Source organism: Ahaetulla prasina, chromosome 1, assembly GCF_028640845.1.
Source record: "Ahaetulla prasina isolate Xishuangbanna chromosome 1, ASM2864084v1, whole genome shotgun sequence".
Classification (NCBI taxonomy): Eukaryota; Metazoa; Chordata; class Lepidosauria; order Squamata; family Colubridae; genus Ahaetulla; species Ahaetulla prasina.
In genome coordinates this window covers 39,023,773-39,039,093 of record NC_080539.1, presented here as the reverse complement: position 1 = coordinate 39,039,093, position 15,321 = coordinate 39,023,773, and the positions used below count along the sequence as shown (strand labels likewise).

Here is a 15,321-nt window from a genome sequence, read left to right as displayed (position 1 = left end):
ATTGTTAATGAATCCCGTCATGTACCGTTCTGTGATAGTGGGGGAAGAAGCTGTGATATTTTATGACAACTGAAAATGCTTTACAGGCCATAAAGCTCCTTTGAGGCCATCATGACTTTAACAACCAGTTGTAAATTGAGAACTACCTATATATGATATATTTAATAAATTTATGCTTTGGAAATTAGTAGGGCTGTGCAGTGTGATGGATCTAAAGCTGAAAAGATACTTCTGAGAGATCATGGGCATAATAATTGTGCAATTTCAGGGAAAACTTGCAATGGTGATACTGGAGCTTCATAATGGACATGGACAAACTGTCAGTGTCTTATCATAAAGGCTTATTTTTCTGCAACAGGTACAGTATGGGGCCCATGCCCACTCCAAAGCACTTTTTTGCCTTGGATCTGAAGCATTATATATCTGTAGAAATAATGCAAACTTTATAGGTTTTTGAAAACTATTTTATTACATTTTATTTTAATAACTTTCATTTTCACACATTAGACTTTACAAGAACAAATACTGTTAGAAAGTAGTATATTGCAACCATTATGAAGAATACTTATGAAACCCTGCTCCTCCTATTTGTTCAATTGAAATATCTGGTATAAGAATTGCTGCAGATATGTAACTATGTTCATGGCACATTTATTTATTTATTTCCTTACTTACTTATTTATGTATGTTTCACATTTTTAATTCCCTCAGAGGTGCTCTGGGCAGTGTATAATTTAATCAATAAAATTAATTAAAACTGGTGTATATTCTTTAACACTTTTTGCCTGTGAATCCAAAATATTAATCTTATTTCACACAGGATTTTAATCTTTCTCATGAATAGCTATTACATAATGTTATAAGAATTCCACAGATTGATTGAAGAAGTCTAAAGCAGATAGAGACACTGTTTTCCAAGTTTTAATGGAAAAGACTGATCTGAATGTGGGTTTAAAAATAACATGCTAAAATAATATGGAAAAGGATGCTACACTGGACATAAGAAAGTAATGTCTTCATAATTCAAAGGGATTATATAAACCATAAACCAAGGGAGTGATATGGAACATTTTTTTATGTCGGATTGCAAAACAGGCTTGTTAAAGCTTTGAAGAATTTTGTGAAAAGGGACAAATGAAAAATGAAAAATGTTCTAAGACAATATTTGAAGGGATTAAATATCAAGACTGTTAATAAGGAATATAAAGTTAGTTTATTTGATCAAGGTTAAAATAGTTATGTTATCTCTGGTCATCAATGAACTTTTGCTAATCAAGATTGAAATGACAACCTTTTAAGATCTGTTAAGTTATTCAGTTTTTTAACAGATGGAATATGGGAAGAAAGGATTATTTGCTTTAAGAAAATTAATTGTTAAAATTATTAAAATTATTTATACTTATAGTGAAGGGGAAAGTTATTTCTTTATATAGTTCTTTTCCTTTTTACTATATTATTTTTCTTTCTTTTTCATTTTTGGTATTTTTTCTTTTCTGAATTTTCTATTTTTTTATTCTTATTTTTTAGTTTGTATTAACTTTTATCTTTGCAATTGTAGTTTAATAAAATTACTATTTAAAAAAAAGCCATCTCAGAAATTGATTTTTTGCTTTGCTTCGGTATAATTTTGTAGAGGTCAATGGCCTCCAGATCTATTTTATGTAGCATTCCTTACTTCATTGATATTTCTCAGGGGCCTTAGATTTTAGTCGGTAAATGAATTCTAAACGCAAGATTTTCCAAAGGAAGTTGGCATCAAATCACAAGTAGGAACAGACACAAATAGGTAAGTCTGTGCAAATAGAAAGAGATCACTTGCGCAAATGAAAAGAAAAAGAAGTTTTGCTCCATGTATAGTAAAGCTGGATTGAGACCAATGAAAAAGATAGAGACCTAAATTAAAAAAGGCCAGGCACTTTTTCTTCCTCCATCTAACCTCCCGGAACAAACTAGCACCCAAAACCCTGCTTTCCCCAACACCTTTCCTCCACCTCACCCTGAATCAGAAATATCAATGAACAAATGATGACAACAATGTCAGAATTTAGAAGACATTCTACCTTTGAGACATCTTCAGACATTTCTTTATGCCCTATTTTCCCCAACTGTTCCCATTTCCTTTAAGGATGCTGAGTTTTGTTATAACTTAATCAAATTTTAGATGCTCAATTTTGTACGTATTTATAAAACTTTAAATTTAAAAAGCCCTAGAAAGCCAAACTTGGGCTGATCCTTAAACTTCTTACACACAGTGTAAAGTATGATTCAACTTTGAGAAATGAGACATACAAGTTATTTTATGACTCAATCTGGCAAGAGTAATGATGCAGTAACATGGGGCTTGACTTGGTAGGAATATCCATACATTAATAAAGAACTTATCAAGCTAGATCTGAGAGAGATTATCTGACAAAATGAGTGCATCTTGATGTAATAGATACATCATACAAATTAACATGTGCTATGAAACAGAACACTGTAGTGCATATCTTACTGTCAAATTGGGAAAGGAAGAAGTTACTTTCTTGGAAGCAACGAAAATATTTTAGTTTTCTAACAGTCAGTTATTACCAAGTATAACTTCAGTTTGATTGATTCTAAGACCAAATACATCTTTCTAGTTATATTTCTGTAGTTCTAGCCCCCAGAATTAGAAAATATTTCCTCATTTCCATAAATTGCATTAAGTGTTCTCAAATGATGACTTTACTAATTACATTTGAGTTAACTAGTATAAAGATCAACTAGTAACAATTCAGTCACTAAAATTGCTGACATATTGAAAATATTTTCAAGTCAAATTAATGATCATTCCTTTTCTTGTAGGAAAATGAAATGATTTTGAAATGAAAACAGTATGTAAAACAATTATGCTCCTTACCTAGCATTTTTCAACTGACCATCCATTGGTAACAATATCTTTATGTGAAAGTCTCTCCCCTGAAAATACAAAATCACATTAGGCATAGTATTTTCAAATATATGTATTTAGCAAAGCCTACATGTTTGAGCATATCAGGGATTTTAAAAGATATGTTCTAATATTAATTTTTTACACTTTTAATTTAATTTGCATTTAAATTCATATATTTAAAACCTACACAGTATATACAATAATAAAATTAATACTGTGGCACTAAATTGTCAATATAAAACAATAAAGATTATTTGCTCAACAACAAGAGAAAGTATAGCAATAAATGGGCCAATAATCAGAGTTTGTGTAGGTTTTCTATATGATTTGATAAAGGAAAGACATGATTGAAAAGAAAAAAGAAACTAGGAGCAAAACCAAGATTTTTAAAATAGTCAATACTGATGAATATAACCCATACAAAGAAGCTCTTTTGGGAATCTTCCATAATTTTTAATAGTGGGAATGGGGTCCTGAGAGAGAATAAGAAACAGTGATCTATTCCAGACCTTGGCATTTTACAGCTCATGGGCTACATCCAAGCCTTTGGCAGCTGGGCCCATTAATCGTGACCCGCGGATCAGCTGAGCTCTGGTTCTATCTCTCTTGGCGCCTGAGGTGTTTCTTGCATACTTGTGCCAGCCCCAGCCCTGCCATGGCACCAGGCACCAGTCACAGCTGAGGGCCCCTTGTCAAGTCCCAATACGGGGCTTGCCATACCGGGGGAGGGGGGGCACGGAGCTGCAACCATTGGAGCTGGCAAGTCCAACAACAAGCAAGGTGGTGGCAGTGGGACATGTCAGGACAGCACCGGCCAACCGCTTGTCAGTAGGCTGCTCTCCTGGCCGGGTCTGGCCATTAGGGGCACCGGCATGCAACGAGGTGTGCAGCCAGCATGAAAAATAGGGAAGCGCCGGCACCGATGGGACTTCCAGCAGCAGCGCAACAAAGCACAACCATGAGGTGACCATGCTCGCCGCCTCCTGCACCTCCAAAATAATAAGATACCACCCCTCAAAAATAAAGCCAAACACTTATTTCGGGGGTTCATAAAATATAAGACAAGGTCTTATTTTCGGGAAAACATGGTATATAATTATTATAATTTTGTCTTGTTTTCCTAGTTGTTACATTATACATTTGTAAAGCTTGTAATTCCCACAAACATCCATATACCTTTTGTCTATGGCTAGCCGAATTTTCACTGTATTGTTTATAGAGATTGAATATGAAAGAAAAGATTAGTTCATACCTCAGAAAATATAGCTGACAACTTAGAATTACATTATGTGTTCAATAACACTTGAATCTACTATTTAAACTGTCATGTGCTAATATTACAGGCTATGGAACTTGAAAACAAATACAGAATGTATAATGTATAAAATCCTGCAATTTCAACTTTCTGCACTCTCATAAAATCACTAAAATTAAAATGTTAAGTTTCCCAGTATAGTTCACAAAGCTCTAATTTGAGAAACTATTAATGCCAAGGTTGGTGATTAGACATTGATTTTTTTAACATTTCTACAAACACTAGAATTTCAAGAAACTTGTCATAATGTAATCAGAAGGACTGAGAAGGATAATTAATGTATCCTATAGTCTTTAGTTTCATAGTAGAGTGTAACTCTCATTTCTATTATATTTAAATAGCCTTTTTTTTTAAAATAAAAAACAGATGTAATTGTGAATTGCAAAGGTCAAATAACTATAATTTGGCATATCATTACTTTTTTAAAATCCTACAAACCCTCCCTCTACTGGAAAAAATAAATGTATTTTTGTACATTAAATGTACAAAATAAATGTAACTTTAAAAATATTAAATGGGGAAGGGAGAATATTTCTTCCCATTTCCCCAACTGCTTTTTTGCAAACAAGGGTATTTTTCCAAGTGTACTTTAAGCTAGAAATAGACAGGTAGTTTAGAAAATGAGTGATGCAAATTATTTTGAAAAGTAGAAAGAAAATACAATAAAAGTAATGTATGCTTAAATAATACTCTTTTCTCCTACGATAGGATAGTCTCCCAATGATAGGTTATTTTTTCCCTTGATACTATTGCTCCCAGCAGTTGTTTCCCTAGGGCTTGTGTTTCTCAACCTCAACCACTTTAACTTCAACTCACAGAACACTGTTGTAGGATACAGGTAGTCCTCGAGTTACAAGTTTTATTTATTTTTATTTATTTATTTATTTATTAATCGTATTTATATACCGCCCTATCTCCCGAAGGACTCAGGGCGGTTCACAGGCATTTAAAACATATAAATATAAATACAGAATAAAAACAATTAAGAAACTTATTTGAAAGCCCGTTAATTAAAATATACAAATAGAACCCAATTAAAACCCATGAATTTAAAACCTAGCTCAGTCCTGCACAATTAAATAAATATGTTTTAAGCCCGCGGCGGAAGGTCCGAAGGTTTTAGTGACTGTTCGAAGTTACAACACAGAAAAGTGACTTATGACCATTTTTCATACTTACAACCATTGCCACATCCCCACAGTCAGTGATCAAAATTCAGATGCTTGGCAACTGACTCATATTTATGACAGCTGCAATGTCCTGGGGAGTCATGTGATCACCTTTTGTGACCTTCTGACAAGGAGAGTCAATGGGGAAGCCAGATTCACTCAACAACCATGTTACTAAGTTAACAGCTGCAGTTCACTTAACAACTGTGGCAAGCAAAATCATAAAATGGGGCAAAACTCACTTAATAAATGTCTCATTTAGCAAAAAGAAATTTTGGGCTCAATTTTGGTCACAAGTTGAGAACTACCTGTATGATTCTAAACCAATAGGCCTTCTTATCCTGGCAGAAAATAAAGAGATCGCAGTGTACCTAATGTGGAGGACAGAACTGGAAGGCTAACAACTTAAGGCTGGGAATCCTACTGTACATGGGTTTTCCAGCGCTTCAAAAAGCCCAGCACTTTTAGGCTGCTTACTATATATACTATGTCCTAAAAGTGCTTTTTCAGGAGGCAACTGGACTTTCTTGTTTTTTCTTTGAAAACATTTTGCTTCTAAGTTGTTAACGCTTGGAACACACTACCTGACTCTGTGGTCTCTTCTCAAACTCCCAAAAGCTTTAACCAAAAACTGTCTACCATTTACCTCACCCCATTCCTAAGAGGACTATAAGGGGCATGCATAACAGCACAAAAGTGCCTACTGTTCCTGTCCTATTGTTTCCTTTCATTATATATACGCTTATATGTTGTATAGTTGTTTCATGCTTATGCTTATATATACTGTTGTGACAAAATAAAAAAATAAAAAATAAAAAAGCTTCTTCAGGTCTGATGGGATAGTGGGGAATGGAAGGATTCATATCCTTGCAGACAGCTGGTCATTTGCATCCTTTTAGAACAGGAGTGTCAAACTCATGGCGTCACGTGATGTATCAGGACTTTTCCCCCTTTGCTAAACAGGGTGTGGGCATGGCCAACAAGAGGCATCTGGCCAACAGGCCACAAGTTTGACAGCTCTGTTTTAGAGGGTTCTTGAAGCACTTGGAGGTTTATCTGTGTCTTCAGGGTCACCTGAGAAATGCTCCCAAATCCTGTGGTCGAGTTTTTCCTCTGGAAATCCATCCCTACTCCCACACTATTCAAAGGGTGTTCATCCCAAATTATATAGCTAAAAGTCTGTAGAGAGTCTCAGTCATCCAGTTCATGGTTGTCCCAAAGGTGCTTTTTCAGGAGGCAACTGGACCTTATTTTTTCTTTGAAAACCTTTCGCTTCTCATCCAAGAAGCTTCTTCTGCTCTGACACATAGTATAAACCCTTTCATTCCCCCACTATCCTGTCAGAGCTGAAGCAGCTTCTTGGATGAGAAGTGAAACATCTTCAAAGAAAAAACAAGAAAGTCCAGTTGCCTTCTGAAAAAGCACCTTTGGGACAACCATGACCTGGATGACTGAGAATCTCTACAGGCTTTTTACTATGTTATGTCTTAGAATAAAATTGGTAAGCCTTAAAGAGGATACTCTCCTCTTCTCTGATACCAGAGATTTATACGACTGTCCTACAATATCTCAGTTTTGTGTGTATGCCATTTGAGATGCTGGAGAGAGAAAAACAGGGCATTTATGAGGTATCTCTTCCATAGGAGGAAGGGCACTTTCTGCAGCCGAAAAGAGCCAATGCAATACTTCCGAAAAAACACAGGATCACAATTCTTAACGATCCCAGAAATCATCAACAGGGTGATTTCCGGGGACCATCTTATCCCTTACCAGCTACACCAGATTCTTGGAAAACAAACAGAAAAAACCACGGATGAACCGAAAATGAGATACTCCCAACTGCTACCGCCACCACCACCCCTCCTCGCCCGCCCCGAGTGTTTCGGTACCTGGGCGGTGACGAAGCCCTCATAGACACTTTTTTCCCGGTTCTGGGGCAAGAGGAGCGGGCACTCGCGCAGCAATGACCCGAATCCAGCAGTCATTTCTCAGCTGTTCCTTTTCCCTTCGCTCCTCGAACGGCACACCCTGGCCCGCCAAAGCAAGCGCATGCGCTTCTTTCTCTTCCCTCGCTAGGAAAACACAGTATTTTTATCAGAGGAAAATACTGTTTTCTGATTGAGCTCGGTTTAGCCAGGGAGAAAACCTTGGAGAAGAATCAGGCAAAAGCACGAAAAGTAAAGTAACCAATAGGAGGAAAGCAATCCCGCGGTCTGTTTCGAAGCAGCAAGTTGCTGCTTACTCCTGATTGGATAGGAAGGCCACAGCGCCGCGCGGGAAATAACGGCCGCACCTCCGCGCGAGGGGCGGGGCTTCGTGAGAAGTAAGAAGGCTCGCCAGGGTGTTGCTTTTGGGCGGTTAGTTTATCTTTCGTCCCATGGGGGTTGTCTCTTCTCTTTCTCTTTAAGGTTGTCTTCCGACCAAATTGGATTGTGTTGAAATCAAAATTTGACTTCCGTCCAATAAAAATTTTTCTTCTGCCATTGGGTGTGTCTCGTCTTCATGAAATAAATTCGTTTTGAAGGGGCCAGACAGTTGTTATTTGTTAACTCTTTAAAGACGCCGTCAGACTGCCTTTTACATCAGTGAGAAAATTGCTTTGCTCTTTTCAAACTATAGTACACTATAAGCTATTTAAAGCAGGGGTCTCCAACCTTGGCAACTTTTAAGACTTGTGGACTTCAACTCCCAGAGTTGAAGAACCCAGCTTCTCTGGCTGAGGAATTCTGGGAGTTAAAGTCCGCAAGTCTTAAAGTTGCCAAGGTTGGAGATCCCAGATTTAAAGCACCCTACATAGAACTGTCTCATGAGAGAAGTTCGAAGGTTGCGCAAGTAGCCCAAAATGTGGGCATCTCCTTTTAAATGTGATTAATGTATATCAATAATTTATAGTACTTATTTATTGCAACCAAAATATATTTACTCATTTCAGTTGTTATGGCCATCCATGTCATAAGACTAACTGAGCACTTAACCCAACCTAAAATACTAGGTATAAGTAACATGTAACAGAAAATAGATAATAAAAGGCATAAAATAGTGATCAAGAATAAATATAGAATTAGCAGATTGGGTATAAGAATGGTCATACATTCTTCATATGCTGAAAATATTATATGGTGAGTATTAAGATATCCGAACATTCTAGGATTCACCATGTGTGGTAATTTAACAGAATAACAGAGTTGGAAGAAAACAGAATAATAGAGTTGGAAAGGACCGTGAAGTTTTCTAGTCTAACCCTGTCCTCAAGCAGGAGACCCTGTACCATTTTGGACAAATAGCTATGCAGTCTCTTCTTAAAAGCCTCCAATGATGAAGTATCCACAACTACTTAACAAAAACAGTTCCACTACTGAATTGTTCTCAGTGTTGGGAAATTTCTCCTTAGTTCTAGGTTGTTTCTCTCCTTGATTAATTTCCATCCATTCTTTCTTGTCTTGCCTTCTGGTGTTTTGGAAAATAGGTTGACCCCTTCTTTGGGGCAGCCCTGCAAATATTGTAACACTGCTATAATGTTACGTCTAGTCCTTCTTTTCACTAGACTAGATACGCCCAATTCCTGCAATCGTTCTTCATATGTTTTAGCTTCCAGGCACTTTTGTTGCTCTTCATACTCTTTCCAGACTCTCAACATCTTTTTTTTAATGTGACCAAAACTGGATGCAGTATTCCAAGTGTGGTTTTACCAAGGTATTATAAAGTGGTACTAATACATTTTATTTATTTTATTTATTTATTTTGTCACAACAGTATATATAAGCATAAGCATGAAATAACTATACAATATATAAGCATATATATAAGCATAAGTATGTAATAACTATATTAATTGGATATAATGAAAGGAAACAATAGGACAGGAACGGTAGGCACGCTTGTGCTCTTATACACACCCCTTATAGACCTCTTAGGAATGGGGTGAGGTCAATAGTAGACAGTTTTTGGTTAAAGCTTTGGGGATTTTGGGAAGAGACCACAGAGTCAGGTGGTGTATTCCAAGTATTAACAACTCTGTTACTGAAGTCATATTTTCTGCAATCAAGATTGCAGCCGTTAACATTAAGCTTAAATCTATTGTGTGCTCGTGTATTGTTGCAATTGAAGCTGAAGTAGTCTTCAACAGGAAGGACATTGTAATAGATGATTCTATGAGTTAAACTCAGGTCATGTCGAAGGTGGCGGAGTTCTAAGTTTTCTAAACCCAGGATTTCAAGTCTGGCATAAGGTATTTTGTTGTATTCAGAGGAGTGAAGAACTCTTCTTGTAAAATATTTCTGGACACGTTCAATTGTATTGATGTCTGAAATGTGGTATGGGTTCCAGACAGGCGAGCTGTATTCAAGAATTGGTCTAGCAAATATTTTATATGCTCTGGTTAGTAGTGTAGTGTTTCTGGAGAAGAAGCTATGCAAGATTAGGTTTACAACTCTTAAAGCCTTTTTTGTGATGTAGTTGCTAGTGGGCTTTGGCACTTAGATCATTTGATATGAAAACTCCAAGGTCTTTAACAGGGTGGGGGTCATCTGTAAAGTAATGTCCATCGAGCTTTATTTGGTGTTTAGATTCTTTTTTCCAATGTGTAAGACAGAGCATTTGCTGGTTGAGATTTGGAGTTGCCAAGTTTTTGACCATTCTGACACAAAGTCAAGGTCTTTTTGAAGGGTAGCTGTATTGTTGGTGGTGTTAAATAGTTTGACATTGTCAGCAAAGAGAACACAATTACTTATAATATGGTCACAGAGATCATTAATGTATAATATGAAGAGTGTTGGTCCAAGAACGGTGCCTTGGGGAACGCCGCTTTTGACAGGAACAGGATTCGATAGAGCACTGGCAATTTTGACCACTTGTTGTCTGTTTGACAGGAAAGCTGTTATCCAATTGTGGAGGGGTCCTGAGATGCCGTAGGATTTTAATTTTAGGAGAAGTTTGTGGTGTACCACTGAGTCAAAAGCTTTACAGAAGTCTATGTAAATTGCATCTATTGCTTTGCCTTGATCAAGATTTGTAGTCCATATATTTTTGCAGTGAAGAAGTTGTAAATTTCATAATAATTTTTTTATGAATCCAAATTGTTTATTAGAGAGTAGGTTGTTTCTAGATGGAGGGTAATGGATTGGTTGATGATAGATTCCATTACTTTGCAGGTGACGCAGCATAGAGAGATTGGTCTGTAATTTTCAACTAGGCTGGGGTCCCCTTTTTGGAAGATAGGGATGACCAAGGCTAGTGACCAAAGTTTGGGAAGGGAACTGGTCATGAAAGCTTTTTCAAAGATTATGCTTGTGGGTTCTCATCATGTGATCTTCATTGTATCCTAGGATTGCATTGGCTTTTTTGGCTGCTGCAAAATGCTGCTTGCTTATATTTAAAGGTGGTCTATTAGAACTCCAAGATCCCTCTCACAATTACTGCTTATTGAGCCAAGTTTCATCTAATCTGTACCTGTACATTTGGTTTTTCTTTCTGGTCTGAGAGGGATGTCTCCAATACTGTAACTATTGGGATTTCATTAATAAATTTTTGTTATTTATCTTGTGTTTTCTCCATGTACACTCTCTTTGGTATCTGTCCTGAAATTTTTAAAGCCAGCAATTATCAATGTTATCAAATACCACATTCTTTTGGTTTAGTCATTTTAACAACAACAAAGTGTTACTGTGTTGTTTGATTTGATTTATTTATTGGCTAATTGCTATCCAAAGATCACAGTTCACAAAAATAAAAATAAAAATATAAAACCAAACTCAGCCACTCACAACTACAATAACACTGACAGCAATATCCAAATTAGAATATGCAATGATATAGGTCAGTCTTGCTTTCAACTACATCACAGTTTAAGAACAATATAAACTGCATCCCATCCAGCAGAGAATAACAAAGATGATGAAGAGGATTTCAGGCTGAACATTAAGAACCGGTTCCAATTTCTTTATCAGCAGAAAAAGATGGACTGAACAGCAGCTTGCTCTCTACTACAAATGTTGGTACTTGTTTCTCTAAAATGTACAGCCTTGAGATTTATCTATCTGCATATACAAAGCTTGATCTTGGCTCCCCAGAATCATTTCTTCCTGGCAAAAGTCCAATAACAACCATATAAATCAGCTGCCTTCCACACATAAAGTACATAGGTTCTCTAATGACTCATTTATATCTCCTTGAATTATATAAAAAAAAAATCCCTTACAGACATAGCTAACAATGTAAGACCAGACCAATCCATATGCTGTACTGATTTTGAAAACCCAAAAGGATGCTCTTAATCCCTTCCAAACCTTGAAAATACTTGGAGCTTTTCCAGACTGTCCAATGAAAGCTTTCTCTTCAGAAACAGCAGGTAGAAATCCTGAAACCATCAAATAAGATCTTTATGAAGTTTTGTATTAACATTCTTTTTTAAAAATGTTTCTGTAAATCCTTTTTCAAAACCTAGTTTTAGCATAACCTTTTTTAACCATCAGAGCTACAGTTTTTCCTACCTTTAACATTTTCTCATCAAAGAACAAATAGATGCTACTAGTAAATTTACATGTAAACATGACTAAAGATAAGCGATCTTGAGAAATCCATCAGTGGGAATCAAATTTTAGAGAAAAATAAGAAGCCACAAATTGAAATAATATATGATATAATCAGGGTAAATCAGGAAAAATGTAAGTGACGGAAGAAAGGAAAGCAGGTTAGAAAACAATTAAGAAAATCCAAATTCATATTTAGGAAGAAACATTTTAAGAAATTAAATAAAACAATTTTGAATTGTAAGGCTCTAATGAACAAACTAACATCTCTGAATACTAAGATGATTAAAAAGACAGTATCAGTAGGAGAAAGATACAAGTTTAGTCTTTTTCGTTTTGACTATAATTTTAATTAGTTCGGCACAGGCAGGGGGAGAATATAAAAACATCATGTTTTTCCTTTTTAAATTTCATTTTGCCTTAATTTTATCCTTTCCAGTTAGTTTTTTTCTCTTTCTCACTTTGTTTTTTGTTCTGTGTAATCAGTTGATCAGAGTAAAGTGATTTTCTTTCAACCAAGTTTAAAATTCAGATTCCAGCAATTTTCTCTTTTTTTATTCTCTGATTCAGTCTATAGATAACTTTTCAAACCTTTTGTTTATATACGCTACTTTCAGTGTTTTCTGGATAATCAATATAGTTTATATGTCTGCTTCCAAATCCTGATCAACAAAGTTACATTCCAGGACCTAAGCAAATAAAGTGTAGCAGATATTTATTTATTTTTCTAATTTATTTACTTATTTAGAAAATGTTTGGCCTGTTTTTTTTTCTTTATTAGAAATATTTCCAAAGCAATTGTACAAAATAAAGACCAATACAATTGTATTAATCCCACATGGATTACAGTAATGTATTGTAACGTATTTTCATCGCCCATCAGAGTCAATTTGTTCTCTGTGTATTCTGTCTGGTAATGTCCATGCCTATAGGATTCATTTTAGTTAAGGAATGTGGTAGCAATGAAAGAATCACTGGACTGGCAGAAAGTGATAAGTCCTGATAAGTGATTATCCTGCTTCATTTCTGTTTTCTAGGCTACACAGTATTTTCCTCCTTATTGTTTCCGATGTTGGCATTACAGTCTCCATCTACAAGCAGCATACCTTGTTTGCATGATATGTTGAACTTGATATCATAAAGCATACCATCTCCTCCTCACCATTGTTAATGTTTAAGTATAAACTTGGATAATTCTCATATTAATGGGTTGGCAATGAAGTGATATTATTTGGTTAGTGAATGCATTGTATCTAAGTACTGCCCTTGGTATATCTTTCTTCACTATGAAAGCAGCACCATTGATCTGTTATCGTTATTGTTTGCATCCTAAGTAGCAAGCAGCATAATCTCCTGACTGACAGTGTCCAATTTTAGGCCATTTCAATTTGCTAATGCCTGTGACTTCAATATGTAGTAGATTCATTTCATCTTTCACTACATTGAGCTTTCACATGTTCATGCTTTGTATGTTCTATGTTCCAATTGTAATTCTGACGTTGCAGCTTCGGTTATTCTGTTTTTGTATGGCAACATCGGCAAGTAGATGTCTGAAAGTTTTCATTCTAACAGTGTTATAAACTCATTAGTAGTCCAAAAGATCCTCAGCTTTTCCTCAGTAGGATATTAAGTGCCATCTAACTATAGAAACCCATTATACAGCATTATATCATCCGTCACTTTATCTTGGGGGCCGGGATAGCTCAGGCTGTTAAGAAGCCTGTTATTAGAACACAGTAGCCTGCAATTACTGCAGGTTCAAGCCCGGCCCAAGGTTGACTCAGCCTTCCATCCTTTATAAGGTAGGTAAAATGAGGACCCAAATTGTTGGGGGGGCAATAAGTTGACTTTGTAAAAAATATACAAATAGAATGAGACTATTGCCTTATACACTGTAAGCCGCCCTGAGTCTTCGGAGAAGGGTGGGATATAAATGTAAAAAAAAAAAATCTTATCTGTTCATATGGTTTTCTTCATAGAGTACAAGAGTGGATTATCATTGCCTTCTCTCACACAATATGAAGTGATGTCTTTGCTATTGTCATTAAACTGATCATTTGCCTCCAGCACATTGCTATGTCTTTGCTGCCCAATATATGTGGGGTTTTTTGCTTTAGCTTGGCAACTGGGATGACTTTCATGGTTTAGTGACCCTACTGGAAATACATACTTTTGGTATACACATCCAATGCCTTTTGCTCCTTCCTCCCAGAATCGCACATGCACAGTCATCATGATGAGATAGCATAACAGGACTTGGGAACCTATTCACAATACAATATAGTATTGAGTACAGTACACAATATATTTCTACTAAATCTGGGTTTAACTTATTTGTTGGACATCATCTAGCTATTAAACATCTCCAGATTCAAATAGATTATTTGGGCAATATTTGTCTTTTATATTTCATTCCCCCACCCCCACACACACATATACTTTTCTTTTGACTAACTGGCATTCTTGACATTTTTCTCAGCACTAAGAGCTAACTAAAAATACTCAGCAATGTCTTTCTTGATGTGGTAACACAAACCTTCAAAGATAGTCTGTCATCATTGAAGGTTTTCTTTTTCCAATCCAAAAAGGGAAACCCCTGTATATTTTAAATTTTGATTTAGAATTGTGATGAAAGATCCTGATATGCAGTACTCAAAGGCCTTTTCCTTAATGAGCAGATCAAGAAAAAAAATAAAATAATTCTACGTTAAATGGTGATATTCACTCAAGTTTGCACTGATGAATGTTTTTACTTACAAAACTGAATTGAAAACACTACGTACATAACTAAACATCTAATTCCACAAAACTGCCTAATCACTATCTCTTCTCTACAGTGATTATGATTAGTCTTATGATCCTTTCTCCCACTGGAAACTGTTAGTAAAAAAACAAAACAAAAATGAAATAGAACTTGCTGAAAACCAAGCCTGATTACACTCCTATTTATTCTTGCTCTATCAACCATAAAAGGATGCAACTCCCAATTGTCTGAGCAGCCTTTTCCACTGATTTTCCCCCCGATGAACCACTATAGTAGCACTACAGTAGCACTATAGTGGTTCCCTGTATCTTTTCTTTTATGTATACTGAGAGCATATGCACCAAGATAAATTCCTTTTGTGTCCAATCACAGTTGGCCAATAAAGAATCCTATCCTATCCTATCCTATCCTATCCTATCCTATAAACCACTATAGTAGCACTAAGCAGATCATAAATTAGATAGATAGATAGATAGATAGATAGATAGATAGATAGATAGATAGATGATATATTGTGTACTAAGAGCCAGAAAATGGAAATTTGTGGAACATCACACAATATATGCTAAACATTCTTGGCATTGGTCTTAAGAGCTCAGCTAGAACTCTGTAATACAATGCTTCATTTTCCA

At 35.9% G+C, this 15,321-nt stretch overlaps 1 protein-coding gene across 9 annotated transcripts in view; it reads right to left on the bottom strand.

The window, feature by feature from the left end:
• The window catches only part of FANCL (FA complementation group L), a 50,653-nt gene extending 43,027 nt beyond the window's left edge, over positions 1-7,626 (bottom strand). For 2 of the 9 annotated variants that reach the window (XM_058164890.1, XM_058164889.1), the window contains exon 1: positions 7,288-7,624. In XM_058164890.1, the coding sequence (XP_058020873.1) occupies positions 7,288-7,310 (23 nt within the window). In that variant the 5' untranslated portion in view covers positions 7,311-7,624. Of the gene's footprint in view, positions 1-2,881; positions 2,941-7,287 lie in introns of those variants that run through there. The other 7 variants (XM_058164884.1, XM_058164885.1, XM_058164886.1 and 4 more) reach the window with 7 other exon arrangements.
• Between the last annotated feature and the right edge of the window lie 7,695 nt (positions 7,627-15,321).